Source organism: Pantherophis guttatus, chromosome 2 (genome assembly GCF_059756535.1).
Source record: "Pantherophis guttatus breed Tessera chromosome 2, ASM5975653v1, whole genome shotgun sequence".
In the NCBI taxonomy this organism is placed as follows: domain Eukaryota; kingdom Metazoa; phylum Chordata; class Lepidosauria; order Squamata; family Colubridae; genus Pantherophis; species Pantherophis guttatus.
The window spans coordinates 93,694,284-93,709,815 of NC_142064.1; the positions used below are offsets into that span (position 1 = coordinate 93,694,284).

Genomic DNA, 15,532 nt, shown 5'->3' on the forward strand with positions numbered 1-15,532 from the left:
CACCTCTGGTGTGAAGAGTGTGGTACTTGTGGGCAAGGCTGGGTAGCAGGGCAGCTGGTGGCAATGGGTGGGAGGGCAGCCAAAAATTAGTCATAAATATGGATGGTCCCAAGAGGTCCTGAATTTTGTTCATGTGATGTGGATGTGCTATTGATATGTATGTGTATGTGAGTAGGTGTGCATTATATTTTTACATTTCCGATTTTACAATTGCTTCCTCGCTACTTTACGTTGACTTTTGTTATGACTACTTTTTCATTTATTTTTGTCCTGGGGCAAACAACATAGAGCTTTATTAGATAAACCAACCATGCACAACACTCACAGCTGCTTGGGTGATTTGTTAGGAACCCGAGAGATTTGCTTGCATAAACATTTGCATAATTTTTTAAAAAAACTGCATAGAAACATATGGATAGAAACTCTATTTGTTATGCTAAAAATGATAGGTAGAATAACAGTTATTTCTCTCATGAGAGTGAATGAATGACATATTCTGTGAGTTATACCAAGACATACCAAGGGAATCCAAATTGATGCAAGCCACAGTAACCGGTAGAACATTAGCCTTATTTTTCATTCTCAGGGAAAAGTTTTTGTTAAAGTGCAGCTTCATAGAAAATGCCTCATTAAATCTTTGCATTTGTTAAATTATACTGGACATCAATAAAAAATAATAATACATTTATTTGTTCAGAAGCAAAAAAAGGGACCATACCACATATGTCTTTCCTATAGCTGAGTATGCATTGTATGGTTTAGGCTAATGGAGTTCTAGGAAAACATAAAGTATTTTAGGACCCATAACATTTTTAGTTTTAATTTAGAATCATCACAAATAAAGAGGGGTTTACAAGGATTAAGGCAAGAATCTTTAGGTCATTTTTAAAGAATAAGCATTAATTGCTTATTAATTTTCCAACCTGCCTAAGGAGAACAGATTAGTGTATAAGAAGTTAGCAACATAAGAATCTGACTTGATGACAAGTCGGAATATTGTTCCATTTAGCTCAATGACTTGGTCTCCACAATGCCAGGCTTCAAGCCTTGCCTTGAGATCCTGGGTATTGAATCAGAGGCATTTTGTAGCAGAATATAGGTAGTCCTTGAGTTATGACCACAATTGAGCCCAAAATTTTATGTTGCTAAGTGAAACCTTTGTTAAGCGAGTTTGCCCCATTTTACGACTTTTCTTGCCACAGTTGTTAAGTGAATCATTGCAGTTCTTAAATTAGTAACACAATTGTTAAATGAATCTGGTTTCCCCATTGACTTTGCTGATCATAAGGTTGCAAAAGCTGATCATATGACCCCAGAACACTGCAAGTGTCATAAATATGAGTCTGTTGCCAAGCATCTAAATTTTGATTACATGCTCATGGGGATGCTGTAAAGGTCGTAAGTGTGAAAAATGGTCATAAGTCACTTTTTTGATGCTGTAGTAACTTTGAATGGTCACTAAATGAGCTGTTGTAAGTTGAGGACTACGTATATACCATTGATCTGGAAACTTTCATCCGAAGAAAGCAACTTAGGCAATCATATTTCTAATATAATGAGAAAGAGAATCTAAAAGAGAAAGAACAGTTGCCTAAAGCAAATCTTTTTCTTCTTCTTCTAGTCTCCCAGCAAGGTGAAAACCAAAGACGGCTGTATCGAGAACTACTGAAAAATTACAACCGATTGGAACGGCCTGTTGTGAATGACTCACAACCTCTTGTAGTAGAACTTCAACTTTCATTGCTGCAGATAATTGATGTGGTAAGTTAACTATAATTCAGCTCCCTGTTCCTGAACCAATGACAAATACCTCACATTTTAAAGCAATCATGTACATAAAAATCTAAGAATTTGATAGAGCGGTCCAGCCTACTCTATTTTCAAGGCATGGTAATCGTGAAAGCAAAGATCCAAAATAGTGATCAAAATAATAGTGATTGATAGCCCTATCTTTGATAAATTTGTCTGGTCCTCCTTTAAAAACATCCAAATTGGAAGCTGTTACCATATCTGATGGTAGCAAATTGTACCATGTAACTATCTGTTCTTTAAAGAATTACTTTCTTTTATCCATTTGGAATCTCTATTTAGTTTCAGTGATTGAGTTCTAATATGATGAGAGAAGGCAAAAGACTCTCTAGCTACATTTCCATTCTGGGCATGTATTTTTATATCTTTATCAGCTCTCCCTTTATCTGCGTTAAGACTGAAGCTAAAAAGACAATTGTAGTCTTTTTTTCATACAGGATTTATTCTAGCTTCCTCGTAATTTTGCTTGCACATTTTGCCGCCTTTCCAAATGTACAATGCAGTCTTTGAAGCATGGTGGCCAAAAATGAACACAGTATTTCAACTAAAGTGGCACCATTGATTTCTACAATACGATATTGGTTGCTTTAATTGCCATTTTTATTATTAATGATTGTAGCATGGGACTTATCTTTTCATAGCGGCCACACACAAAGATTGAATTTTCATTGAGCTGTCCATGATGACTCCAAGTTTCTTTTCCTAATTAATTGCTGCCAGCTCGGATCCCATTAAAATACAGTATATGTGAACTTTGATGTATAATTTTTGGGCCAACGTTGCATAGAAAAGCATTTGTCATTCTGAACCCCACTTGCCTACTTTGGAGAGATCTAGACTCTACAAAATCCCTTCTTATTTTAATACCTTGAAAGATTTGGTATTACCAGCAAATGTACCCAGCTTACTAGTCATTCTTAATTATTTATAGACAGATTAAAACCCATCATACAGAAATACAACATTTTCATGTCTTTCCTGGGTAAAATTGTTCATCTGTTCCTATTTTTCATTTCCTGTTCTTTAGCTAACTACCAGTTCACAAGAGCATATCTTCTTTTCCCATGCTGTTGCATTTGCTTATTTATTTCCAGTGAGAGATTTTGGCAATGAGCTTTTGAAACAGTAAATTGCAATTTATGTTAAATTTCCTCTGCCTGCATTTTTGATCACACTTTCAGAAAAATCTAAATTAGTGAAACCAGATTTCCAGAAGCTTATATTGATTATCTGCAACAGGGCTTGTTACCTGTATATTTATTTTATTTTACAGTATCCTATCATACCTTGAGCAAACATTAAACTAACTAACTTGTAATTTAATAATAAGATCCAATAGAATATTATTCCAATATTGATTCATCTGCATAAATTTGTTTCAGGACATTGTGCTAGCCCTTTTTCAAGAACAGGTATTCCACAACAAATTTGTATCATCTGTATCATTGTAGTAAATTTAAAGAACAGCAAATATTGTCTTTTTTCCTTAGTATTAGAAAAGGGGAGGGGAAATCCCATTGAGACCTAAATGGGTTCAAGATTCTTTTCATATTTTCTGTGATGCCAGTCATGTTTAATGAGATTAATATTTTTTTCATGTTTTTCTTAGATTGTGAAGCAGAGGCAATGAATTTCTTGCTTCCAGATATTGTTGCACAAGTGTTACTTTCAATTATTGTTAGACACATCACTCTCACCCATGCTAAGGCAACCTGGGGTGATGGAAGTTGCAGTCCAATGTGAAAACGAGCATAGAAGAGGAAATATCTTTTTCTGTTCTATACTCGTAATGGAATTTATGAGCATGCTTGGAAGGTAGCTTCTATATTTGTTTGTATGCTGGTGCTTCCACTAAAAGCCTATCTATAAGAAATTACACCTGGATCATTTTGTTAGATGATGTTACCAATTTACCCATCACAATTGAAAGCATGGAATATCAGTGAGTTTGTGGCAATTCTGCTTCCTGACTCCATCTTGTCAAAAAAGTAAAAGGAATATGGAAGGTCACAATATCTAAAATGTTTCAATTCAAAGCTGAAGGATTTGGAAAGAGCTCATGTTTGGATCAGCCTTTCTTTTTGAATTAAAACAGCTGTTTTATGCTTGAAATGTGGTGTCCTGCATTTTAAAAGAGTTTGAATCAATATTTTGCACCCCCCTAATAGAAGTCTGGGCACCTCTAAAATGGGTCAAGAATAAGGAAGCACCTACTGATCTCAGAATTTAAAGGATGTTTCCTGATATTCATTATACTGCTCCCTTCTTACAATGTGTTTACTTTTGCAGGTAGGGGCAGAATGATTACAATAGATTTTGAAGCTTTTAGTTAAACTTCGTTTTGTTGATTTAACGACAAGTCTGTGTGGAGTTGAGAGCCTAAGGGCCTGGCCTATTAACTTATTAGCAACTTGTTAAGGAGCTTTTGCAAGTGAGCCATGAATTAGCTTCAACCAGAGCTACTCCATCTTAATCACTTTGTCTATGCTTTTGCCTGATATAGCCATTGTTGGAATCAGCAGTTAGCTAGCACTTACTTTGACACTTATCAAAAGAAGCTAAAGAGGCTAACCACAAACACTTCAGTTATAGGAAATGTTAATCTATCTGACAAACAGCGGCTTTATAATGTGCTGAAAAATTTTGCAAGAAATAAGGAAAGACAATGTGGCATTTAGCTTAAGCTGCGCTCATGAATGTCCAGGCAAAGGTGTGGAGGCGAAAAGTTCATTGTTAGCATGTTAAAAACACACACCCAGAGCAGTGGTGGGTTTCAAATTTTTTTACTACTGGTTCTGTGGGTGTGGCTTGGTGGGCATGGCAGAGGAAGGATACTGTAAAATCTCCATTCCCTCCCCATTTCAGGGGAAGGATACTGTAAAACCTCCATTCCCTCCCCAATCCAGGGGAAGGTTACTGCAAAATCCCCATTTCTTCCTGATCAGCTGGGACTTGGGAGGCAGAGAATAGATGGGGGCGGGGCCAGTCAGAATTTTTACTACCGGTTCTCCAAACTACTCAAAATTTCTGCTACCAGTTCTCCAGAACTGGTCAGAACCTGCTGAATCCCACCTCTGACCCAGAGGTGGAGAGCTTAGCTAGTTAAGCATACCCCACATACTAGCCTAAACTGCACATATCTTCACTGAATCAGGAACAAATGATGACATATCAAGAAATGCTGATGTGTATCTGTGGCTTTGTGGTATAAAAACAGCTTGTTGAACGTTGTTTGATTTGGACTTGGATCCCAAGTGTGCATCTTTACAAACTTATAAACAGTAAAAACCCAGTATAAAAATAATTTTAAAAAACAATAAAAATCAATAACACCCCTCCCTCTGGTGACAACACACAGTCAAATTAGCCACTTGATGGGCTCTATCCCACTCTGAGTTCCCCAGGCTCGTTGGCTGAACCAAGTCTTCTGTGCCTTACAGAAGAGTGTCAAAATGGGGGCCAGTCTCATTTCTGCAGGGATCCTGTTCCGTAGGAAGGGAGCCACCATCGAAAAGGCTGTTCTTCTGGGTCCTACCCAATGTACCTCCTTAGGGGATGGCACCTGCAACATTCCTTGCCTCCCTGCTCTAGTGGGTCAGGTGGATATAACCAGCAAGAGCTGGTCCCTCAGATAACTCGGTCCCAAGCCATGAAGGGCTTTTAAAAATGACTTTAAATTAGCTATAAGTCTGTCTCATCACTGCAAATCGTCTAACAATACAAGAAACAAGCTGGTCATATTTAAGAGAGTCATTGTACCTTCCTCATTGGATACCACAGTATTTAGTCAATAGTATGAAAAATAAGATATTCTAGGAAAAGACAGATACTTATCCTTCTCTCTGTTCTGTATTTATTATGGAACTCAACAATGTGGATTGCAGAGCTGATACTCAGATGAGTTGGTACATATCATTCCAGGCCACCTCATTTGAAAGAGAAACACCCAGTCTTGAAGGGCTCTGTGAAGATCAAAGATGAAAGCAGTGCATCCTTCTAACTGCTATGCATATTAGATGCAGATGGACACTCATCAACTCCTAATCCCCTTTTTGAAAGTAATTGATCTGATTACCTGATTTCCATTACAAATGACTATCTGCCTGAATTTTATTTCATAACTAGACTTCTGTTTAATTGTAACTGAGGACCAAAGGGACTTATATTAGGTGTTTCCCAGAATGTTAACACATGGCTTTATTGCTTTGGAATGCTGAATGTGACTCTGAAATGAGCAGATATCCCTGATGTTTCACAAGTAATTTGTTGATTAATTATGAACCTTTTTACAATTTTAGGCAAAAGCGTCTTGTATATTGAGATAAATTATGAGGCATGTGTTCTTTATAAATGATTCATCAGATGCTTTTCCCATAGGTTTCTGCAAAGCTGTAATAGTAGGTGGTGTTCATTGCTTCCTTTCCAATTGTTTAGACTGTTTAGCTGTAAAAGGGATGGCTATATGAAGTTAATAAGCAATGTAATTAGCAAAAAATATGCAGTGAGAAAGTATTATAAAATGAGACCTATTCTTATTTTGGTCCACTGCATTATTAGATATTTTCACTAATGTTACAGATTGTTGCTTGATTCTGAAATAATGCAACAGTCAGACTTTTTTGGTTTTGTTATTACTATTGTTATTAGTAATGGGGTAGTACAGTGTCTCAGTGGTTAAGACACTGGGCTTGTCGGGTGGAAATCCGGCAATCCAAGTTCAAGATCCGAACGCCATGCGACAGTGTGAGCTCCCGTCCTCGCCACAGCTCCTGCCCACCTAACACTTCAAAAGCATGCAAATGTGAATAGATAAATAGATACCATTTCAGTTGGAAGGGAACCGTATGTCATGCTGGCCACCTGACCATAGAAATGTGTTTGAACAGCCGCTGGCTCAATGGCCTTGAAATGGAGATGAACATCGCCCCCTATAGTTGGCAATGACTAACTGAGTAAAATCCTCAGGGACTCCTTTTTATTGTTAACATAAACAAAAAATGCTGGGCCATAAATGTATATTTGTAGGAAAGATTTAATAGCCTGGGAAATCATCCAGGACTGATGGGTGACCTTATTTTGTAGAACATTGTTCTTGAAAATTTAGGCTTTCCTTTAGGCAATGGTGCCCATTCATTTCTAAGGGAAGTATACAAAGAATTTGGGCTTGTGGATACTACTGGAGTAAAAGGAGGAAAGGGTTAGTCCATTTCCCCTCAGGCCATGGCTCCAATGAAAAGTTCTTGCTTGGTGTTAAAAGCCAAGCCAATGTACAAGTTCAAGCACATATTTCTAGCAATGTTTCTAATCTTTCCTATGTTCTGCCAATTGGATCGTTTTAATTAAAGATGCTGGGAGTTAAAGCTGAGGCAGTCTGAGTGCAAAGTATGTCCTTGGCCACTGTGATGTATTCTCTCTTTAGGGACATTTTTAGATGGCTCCTTCTTAAAGTGTGATGGATTCAGAAGCAAAAGCAAAAAGTTACTTTAGAATTTGAGAAGCCATGCAAATAGCATTTTTCTGGGATTCCTTACAGTAACTTCATCTTTTCCCAGGAGGGGCTTGGGAAAAGATGATTTGGTGACAGATAGAAGGACATATGTACCCTCAGAGGCTCCAAAGCACCTTTTTGTCTTTGAATCTAAAGTATTGTTCAGCCCTATTATCTACATTTTGGAAAGCAATCTGCTGATCAATTTCAAGTGAGACCAGACTGTTTCATATATAAAGAATACAGATTTGATCTCTGACAAGCTCCCTATAGCCAATTCCTCAGCAGCTAGAAATTGGGAAAACCTACTTTAAATTCCATCATATAAAGAGAGACACATGTTTCTTTTCTTTCAATGATTGAAAAATTACTAAGCGATAGCTCAAGGTTTCAGTACAGAAATGTGTTTTGAACCTTGACTTATTTGGATTACTCTCTGTGCCAATGTCTGCAAACCTTTTATTTACTGTGAATGGGATTATTATTTTTTTACCTAGTGGTTTCTGCGAGGCAGATAAAAACCTTTGAAAATAGATTTGAAATATATATCAAAGACAGGGCATACAAAGCAATTGGAAAGCATATTCTGTTGGTGTATTTAATATTAAGTATATTCCTTGATCTCAAAGAAAACTCAAAAGGAAGCTTGTGTTCTAAAGGCAATACTGAATCCAATGTATGCCAAAGATAATGTTTTTCAGAATTTTGAAATGAAGTTCAAATTTTAAATAATATACATAATAGGAAAGAGTATGTGGCAAGTCCTGACAAATGAAGAATGCATAAAAACACTGTACAATATGGGACAATTGTTTGCAGAATTTTGAATACTACCACATGTGTGCAAAAATATGTGTATTAGGAGAAAGCACAGACAAATTAAATGACTTTTTTGGAACATTTTAAATTGGTATGGAAAGTTGACATATCAATAGTTTTTAATAAAATGAGATTTCAGTGAAATTTGATAGTCTGCTCTTCTGTAATCTAAAATAAATTCTGCTTTGGGAAAATCACTTGCAAATTTAATTAAATGAATTCTCTCCATGGCTTCCACTAATGCACAGATAAATTGTTCCTTAATTTGTCAGTTCCTGTTCTCTTTTTGAGAGGGAGAACATGAATTAAAAAAAAAAAACCAGCATGGGAGACAAAAACTAATTGAGAGCTAATCACACTAATGACAGATAATTTCTTATATGCAAAAGCTGTGTGGAGGAAGTTGATGTTGAAGGCTTTGATATCTTCAGTAGAGCTTGGTCAATTTCTTCTAAAATAGGCTACTGCTGAAATTGTATGCAAATGCAATTAAAAAAAAACAATATTTACAAATGAGACTAGTAAAAAAATGAGACAATGATTGAACCCTTGAAGTGCAACAAGCTAAAAGGTTAGCTTTCTATGAGGCCTAAATGAGGAGGAAATCATAATTCAAGATTAAAAAGCAACTGTACAGAAACAACTCTAGACAAATGTTTTTACTGCTCAAGCAGAGTACAGGACAAGGAAAGCAGGGAAGTGATCAGAATTGCAGTACTGAAATTCTAATAGAAAGCAAGAGATCTCATACTCGCCATATCTTTATCATCTTCATCCTGTTTGCCATGTCTTGAACATTTAAAATTAATAGCCTGTCAATCTGTCAGTCATCAAACTTTACTGCAGTCATTAACTATCACTGTGGACAGTTTTTAGTTAGCTTTGGAAGCTGTATTTAGCCCCTGTGGGGTTTTTTGCAACAACCATTTACTTACATCTTATCTTGACCAAAGAGCAAAGAGCTTTTTCTTTTTTCAAAATAGAATAATGTTCAAATGTGTTCATGTGTGGCAGTATTTGATCACTGTTAGCCAGAATGAGAGCATGGACAAAGTTTTGTTGGAAGAAATGTCCATCTGGGTTCTGACATGAGGGCCATGTCTTTTGTGTTGTAGATAAGCTGGCCCAGCCTTTGTCTTGTAGATAGGTTGGCACCAAAATATCTGCTGGGGGGGGGGGGAATTGAGGCTCTGAGATTGTCCTTATAAACATGTTTCCCCTTTAGGGAAAATATAATATTCTGCCTTTTTAATATTTCCTAGAATATTTCATTTTCCTAGGAGAGGGGTGGGTGCTAACTTCCTACAGTGCCATGCAGGGGTAACTTTGTAGGTTGTCTTGAGTCCCAGGCTTGGTTGAATCTTGCTGGGTGATGTAATGAAGGGACTTTGGGCAATTCCTATTATGGCTTAATGGCTTTGTCCTGGTTTGGATCTTGAGTGAAGGCTAATTCTATCACCCTGGAGCTGAAGGTCTTTTGTAGATAAGATGGCCCAGTCTTTTGTCTTGTAGATAGGTTGGCACCAGTCTTTCTGGGGATATTAACAAAGTTGGGGGCTGCTTTCCAAGAGCATGTTTCTCCTTTTCTCATCCAGGGAGGTATAATATTCTGCCTTTTTAATATTTCCTAGAATATTTCATTCTTCTAGGAGAGGGGTGGGTGCTAACTTCCTACAGTTTGAAATAGCAATAGCATTTAGACTTACATACCGCTTCATACTGCTTTATAGCCCTCTCTAAGTATTTTACAGAGCCATCATATTGCCCCCAACAATCTGGGTCCTCATTTTACCAACCTTGGAAGGATGGAAGGCTGAGTCAACCTTGAGCGTGATGAAATTCGAACTGCCAAATTGCAGGCAGCCAGCAGTCAGCAGAAGTAGCTGCAGTATTGCATTCTAACCGATGTGCCACCAAGGCTCCCTAAGTTAGCTTTACTTCTACTGACTGTCTTATGGGCAGACAGGATATTCAAGATGTAAAGTCTCATGAGGAAGATAATGTGGAGAAAAACCTTCAGTAGAGCACAGGACTGTGTCTTAAATTAGAATTGGTAACATTTGCTTTGCCCAGGGAGCACATTTTTCCAATGTTGTCCCCTAAAGTATATAAAACAATTTACATGAACATGATAAATTACTCTGCAGCAATTTAGAATGAATTGATGAAAATGATCACTAATTTGAAAGGAAAATTGAGCCAATTTTCTCAGCTCCCCCTCTCAAAGATACTTCTTAGGAAACTTATGAATAATTTATCACCACCATAGAGATGTTTATTTTTTATTAACTTTCAAGAAACTGGGGCTTCTCGTAGGGCCAATGTTTTTAAATGGACTTTAATCTTTGACCTTAGACAGTATTAATTCAATGCAAAGTACTTCAGTCTTCGTGAAAAATTCATAGGCATCAAATTTGAAGTTTGAGGGTCAAACGAAAATATATTCATGCAAATTCACTCCTGTACATTCTTCTATGAGATGTTATAGGTTACAGATTTCATCATTAGGAACAGATACTCGTGATCCAATTCATTTCTAGGGAAGCATTAGGATTATTTTTCTCCTGGGAATCACACATTAATGAACCTATTTCAGTAAAGATGCAGCTCCGGACCTGATTATTTTATTTTTTTCAACCATAAAATGTACATAAATAAGCAAAGTGATATTCCTAACAACTTGAAGTGTGCAAAATCTTAATCATCCATTGGCATTAGACAACAAATGTTAAACAATATTAATATTGTTAACATTAATTCATCATCCCAGTTCTTTTAGTACTCTGTGTCTTGTGCCATTGACTACAAGAGAAATCCACTTTTATTGAGTTGTTGTTTGACCTCGAAAGTTAATCAACTTCTTTCCTATTTCTCTTCCCATCACTCCCAACCTTATCAAAAGCTTAACTAATAACTTGACAATCATCGCAGTCTGAAGCAGCTAGAAACATATCCTATCTTAGCCAAAGACCTTCACTTCATATTTGATGAATTCATGTATGGAGCCATACATGAAAGAAATGCTCTACTTCAAACAAGAGAATCAAAATATATTTTTAAAAATTTTCCTTGGTATTTTATATATATTTAAAACAATAAAAGTTATTAAATGGGAAATATGGGGCAGGCTGCATACCTCCTTTTTGGATTGTGGATGGAGAAATGTGTGGGGCTTAAAATGGAGCATTTTAACAGTATCCTGAGTTGGTGACCACCTGTCTCTCTCATGAAGATGCATTGTTTGGTCTGGTTTTGGTTTTTTTTTTTTTTTTAATGTTTTCTTTAGCCCTCAGCCAGATCTAGGCCATTTTCAAACTTGATTTTTATTTTTCTGGCTTCTCCCATTTCAGCAAATTGAGTTCCATCCTCATAAATTTTCTCAGAGATGTTCTGCTGACACAAAAACAGAGTCCTGAAAACAGAGCTCAGAGTCTTGAGCTATTTTACGTACTTTTTCCCTAACATTTCTTTGCATTGGAAAGAATAAAAAACCGTCTCTAGAAAAAAAAAAAAGAGATACATAAATGTTAAGATTGCAGTGTCTGAAGATCAGAGAAGATAGCCATTAATTTACTCGTTGGCTTAAAAAACAAGCAAGTTGACAGTTTTCACATGCTGACTATTAATTTTCAAAGTGAAAAATTACTGCCTTTGCCTGAAGTTGTATGCATAAATGGATTTAATCATGTTCTTCAGTGCAATTGATTACGGAGTTAAACCTGTTTAAAGATGCTGTGTTTTTTAAAAAATATGAGCTACATTTTTAATGCAAAATTAATGGTTACATCAAAATTCTTCCAGGAGATGTTTGTTCTGTTTGATTTCCAATAGTTATACTACAACATTTAGTGGTATTAAGGATTTCAAATGGTAGATAAATCAAAGTACTTCTTTAGTTTCTTGAAATGATTCCTGCTTATTGCAAGCAATTCTTTTTTCAGAGAAGGAGCAGGATAGATTGAGATGCCTGAGATATTGGCAACTTTAAATAAATACATACTTTGTCCTCATCCCACAACCTTCTTTTGTATTAATATGAAACTTCAGCATTTTTAAAGAAACTACTAGGTGAAATAAATATCCCTATATAAAAATTAAATGATTTATTTTGTACATAAAAATATTTATCTTAGAATAGGAGTATCAAACTTGCGTTGTCACGGCAGCATTACATGTCTTATCGGGACTTTCCCCCCCTTTGTTAAACAAGGCAGAGGCGGGGCCGGGATCAGCACATGATGCATCTGGCCTGTGGACCGTAAGTTTGACACCCCTGTCTTAGAACATAATGAGCCTTGGTGGCACAGTGGTTAGAGTGCAGTACTACAGGCTACTTCTGCTGACTGCCGGCTGCCTGCAATCTGGCAGTTCGAATCTCACCAGGTTCGAGGTTGACTCGGCCTTCCATCCTTCCAAGGTGGGTAAAATGATAACCCAAATTGTTGGGGGCAATGTACTGACTCTGTAAAGTGCTTAGAGAGGGCTGTAAAGCACTGTAAAGCAGTATATAAATCTAAGTGCTATTGCTATGTACACAAACTGAAAAGATGGAAAATCTCCAGGTATAAAAAGATGAGGAGGAAAAGGTTTCTGGTTATCACCAGTTAAAATTAGCAACAAAAAAACCCCTTATTTTTCTTTTTGATGGATTCTTCAAATAAAAAAAAATGGGGAAATATATTCCTAGGCTTCAACATGTAGTTTCAGATTGCTTATCTGTGATGGAATGTAGCCTGGATTCCCAGGAGGGAGGGGCTACATTCCAGGGGACAAAGAGGCAACAAAGCTTGGAATGTTTGGTTAGAGGAAAAGAATAAATATAAGTCAAGCACATGTAAAGAATTATTCTGATTTAATTCCTGTCACTGGAAGATATACTGTTCTTGTTTCATTGAAACCCAAAGTTCAAGTTCAATGCTTCATTGAACCCAAAATTCTTTCCATACAGACCTGTCAGTTGCATTTGTTGTTCTTCTTCTTCAGTTGTTCAGTCACTTGTATGTCAATAACTGTTCTTTTGAGTTCCTTTAAGTTCATGCTTGTGATATCAATAATAGTATGTAGCATTTTGTGCCAACCTCATTTGATACTGCCTTAATATTTCCAGGCATCAGGATCTTCTTTATAGACTCCTACTTTTGCATTGTGTGTTTAAAATATCTAAGCTTCAGCTTTATAATGAATACTTCTAGGGAGCTGTCTACTTTATCATGGAATACTTCGTGTGTCTTATTATATAGCTTGTGGTAGTATTTGCCATGTGGATTTTTTAGTTCAGAAAAATAATCTGTTACTACTTCCGCTAATTCTTCCGTTTTTGATTGGCACTAGCAGTTGATATAAACTTTTTGGTTTTTGGTTTTTTTAAAAAAATATAAAGTATCAAAGTGCCTCTTGCAATTTCATCTTTTACTGTCATCATGGGACTCCCTGAGTCTTCCTTATTTCCATTCACTAAGGTGATACTATCAGCATAATTGGGATCATTAATATTTCTTCCAGCAACTTTACTTCCAATTTCTGTTCCTTCCTGCTTAATGTTTCTGATGATACCTTCTGCATATTAGGTTTGGTAAATAAGATGACTATATACAAAGTAACCCATATCCCTTTCCTAATTTTGAGCTCATTATTGTTCCACATTTCATTTTAATTGTTGCTCCCTGATGAGCATATCATTTACAACATATAGCAATGAGTTCCTTAGGGTCTTGCATAAAAACAGGGTGGAACAACAACTGATGACCTCCTTTTACCGGTCTACAATAGAAAGCGTCCTCACTTATTGTATCATGGTATGGCATGCCGGTCTGACAACCGCAGATAGAAAAACATTACAGAGGGTGGTGAGCACAGCACAAAACATTGTGGGCTGTCACCTGATACCACTAGATGAAATTGCTAGGGCTCGCTGCCTTAGAAGAGTGAGGAAAATTCTCAGGGACGACTCTCACCCTAGTCATCACTTCTTTACCCTCCTACCATCAGGAAGGAGATATAGAAGTATAGCCAGCTACACAAACTGGCTGAAGAACAGTTTTTATCCATGGGCTGTCAGACTCCTGAATGAGAAATAACATCATAACTATGTAGTATGATGGACTGCAGGGCTGGCGCAATGTGTAACATGTTCACATTGGTGCAATAGGACTGGATGTTTTGTTAATATGATTTATTGGGATAGGGATTTTTTGTCTTCACTCTGAGTTGTATTGTGTTGGGGGGGTGCACTGAGGGAGCTCAACCAATCTCATTGTACATATGTTGTGCACTGAAAATAAAGATTTGAAATTGAATTGAGTTGGCCTGGAGTACAGTAAATAGATGTACTTGACTTGCAGATAAAAGTACAAAAAACGAATTGATCCATTGCTTAGTTGAGCCCAAAGGACTTGCTCGTAAGGAGCCTGTCTGCTGCATCATTACCCCCTTTCGAGACCTCTGTTTTTCCAGTCAGCCTCTACCTATTCTCTTCATCTGGTATGATAAAGAGATGCAGCAGAATTAGCCATCCACAAAGCACAGTGCCAACTGTAAGACTGCATATGACATTAGTAACTGGGAGACATGCCCAGAATACTGACTTGGGCAAAAGCATATGTTAGGGATGGGGTGGGGAAGAGCTTGTCTGATGACTGAACTGCAGATGTCTTTCCTAGTTACTGCACTGCAAATGTAGCCTGTCTCTCCACCTATCTGTCCAAATAGCTCAGTGTTGCCGCTTGTCATTTTCAGTGAGTTTCTCTAGGATGCTCCTGATCTCATTTTGGACAGCAATGTCTGTTTTACCACCTAGCTGTAACACCTACAGATATTTGGAGAGATTCCTGGGGTTGAGCTAGTCTGTTTTTAATGCCTGAAATCTATGTAACCTATAAAGAATATCTCAAAATCCTTTATAATGAGCATCTGCACACATCTCATAATTTATATTCCAATTTACAAGGGATGCTAGGCATATGTGATATGTGGTGTGTTAAAACGTTTTATGGTAGGTCTAATTATAGGTTTGGAGGATGGATAGATGGGTGCACACAGGAAAAGTCAGAATGTGTATCTATTTAAAAAACACACATCATATAATGGAAACAGCTCTCTGCAATTTTAGGTTTTCAACTCTACTATGAGATGCCAAAAATATCACAAGATGCCAAGAATTGAATTGGGACTTTTTGCATGCGAAGGATATACCCTATTGTTGAGATATGGTTATCCTAAATATATAAGAATGCATAGCAAGTATGACTGTTCAGCATAATATTTGTATATTGTGGTTTCAGGTCATGTAATAGAACAAAATACAGTGATGCGCCACTTTATTTGCTTACAATAAATGCACAATCTGGATTGCCTTTGCAGTTCTGAAAATGGCTGATATCGACATTTAATAAACCCAGAACGCTCCAAATTTTTTTA

General features: G+C 36.9%; 1 protein-coding gene across 1 annotated transcript in view; it reads left to right on the forward strand.

Annotated features, from left to right (window-relative positions):
• LOC117661647 (neuronal acetylcholine receptor subunit alpha-7-like) overlaps positions 1-15,532 on the forward strand; it is a 98,202-nt gene that overhangs the window by 20,679 nt on the left and 61,991 nt on the right. The window contains exon 2 of the mRNA XM_034410697.3: positions 1,622-1,761. Within this exon, the coding sequence (XP_034266588.1) occupies positions 1,622-1,761 (140 nt within the window). The remainder of the gene's footprint in view (positions 1-1,621; positions 1,762-15,532) is intronic.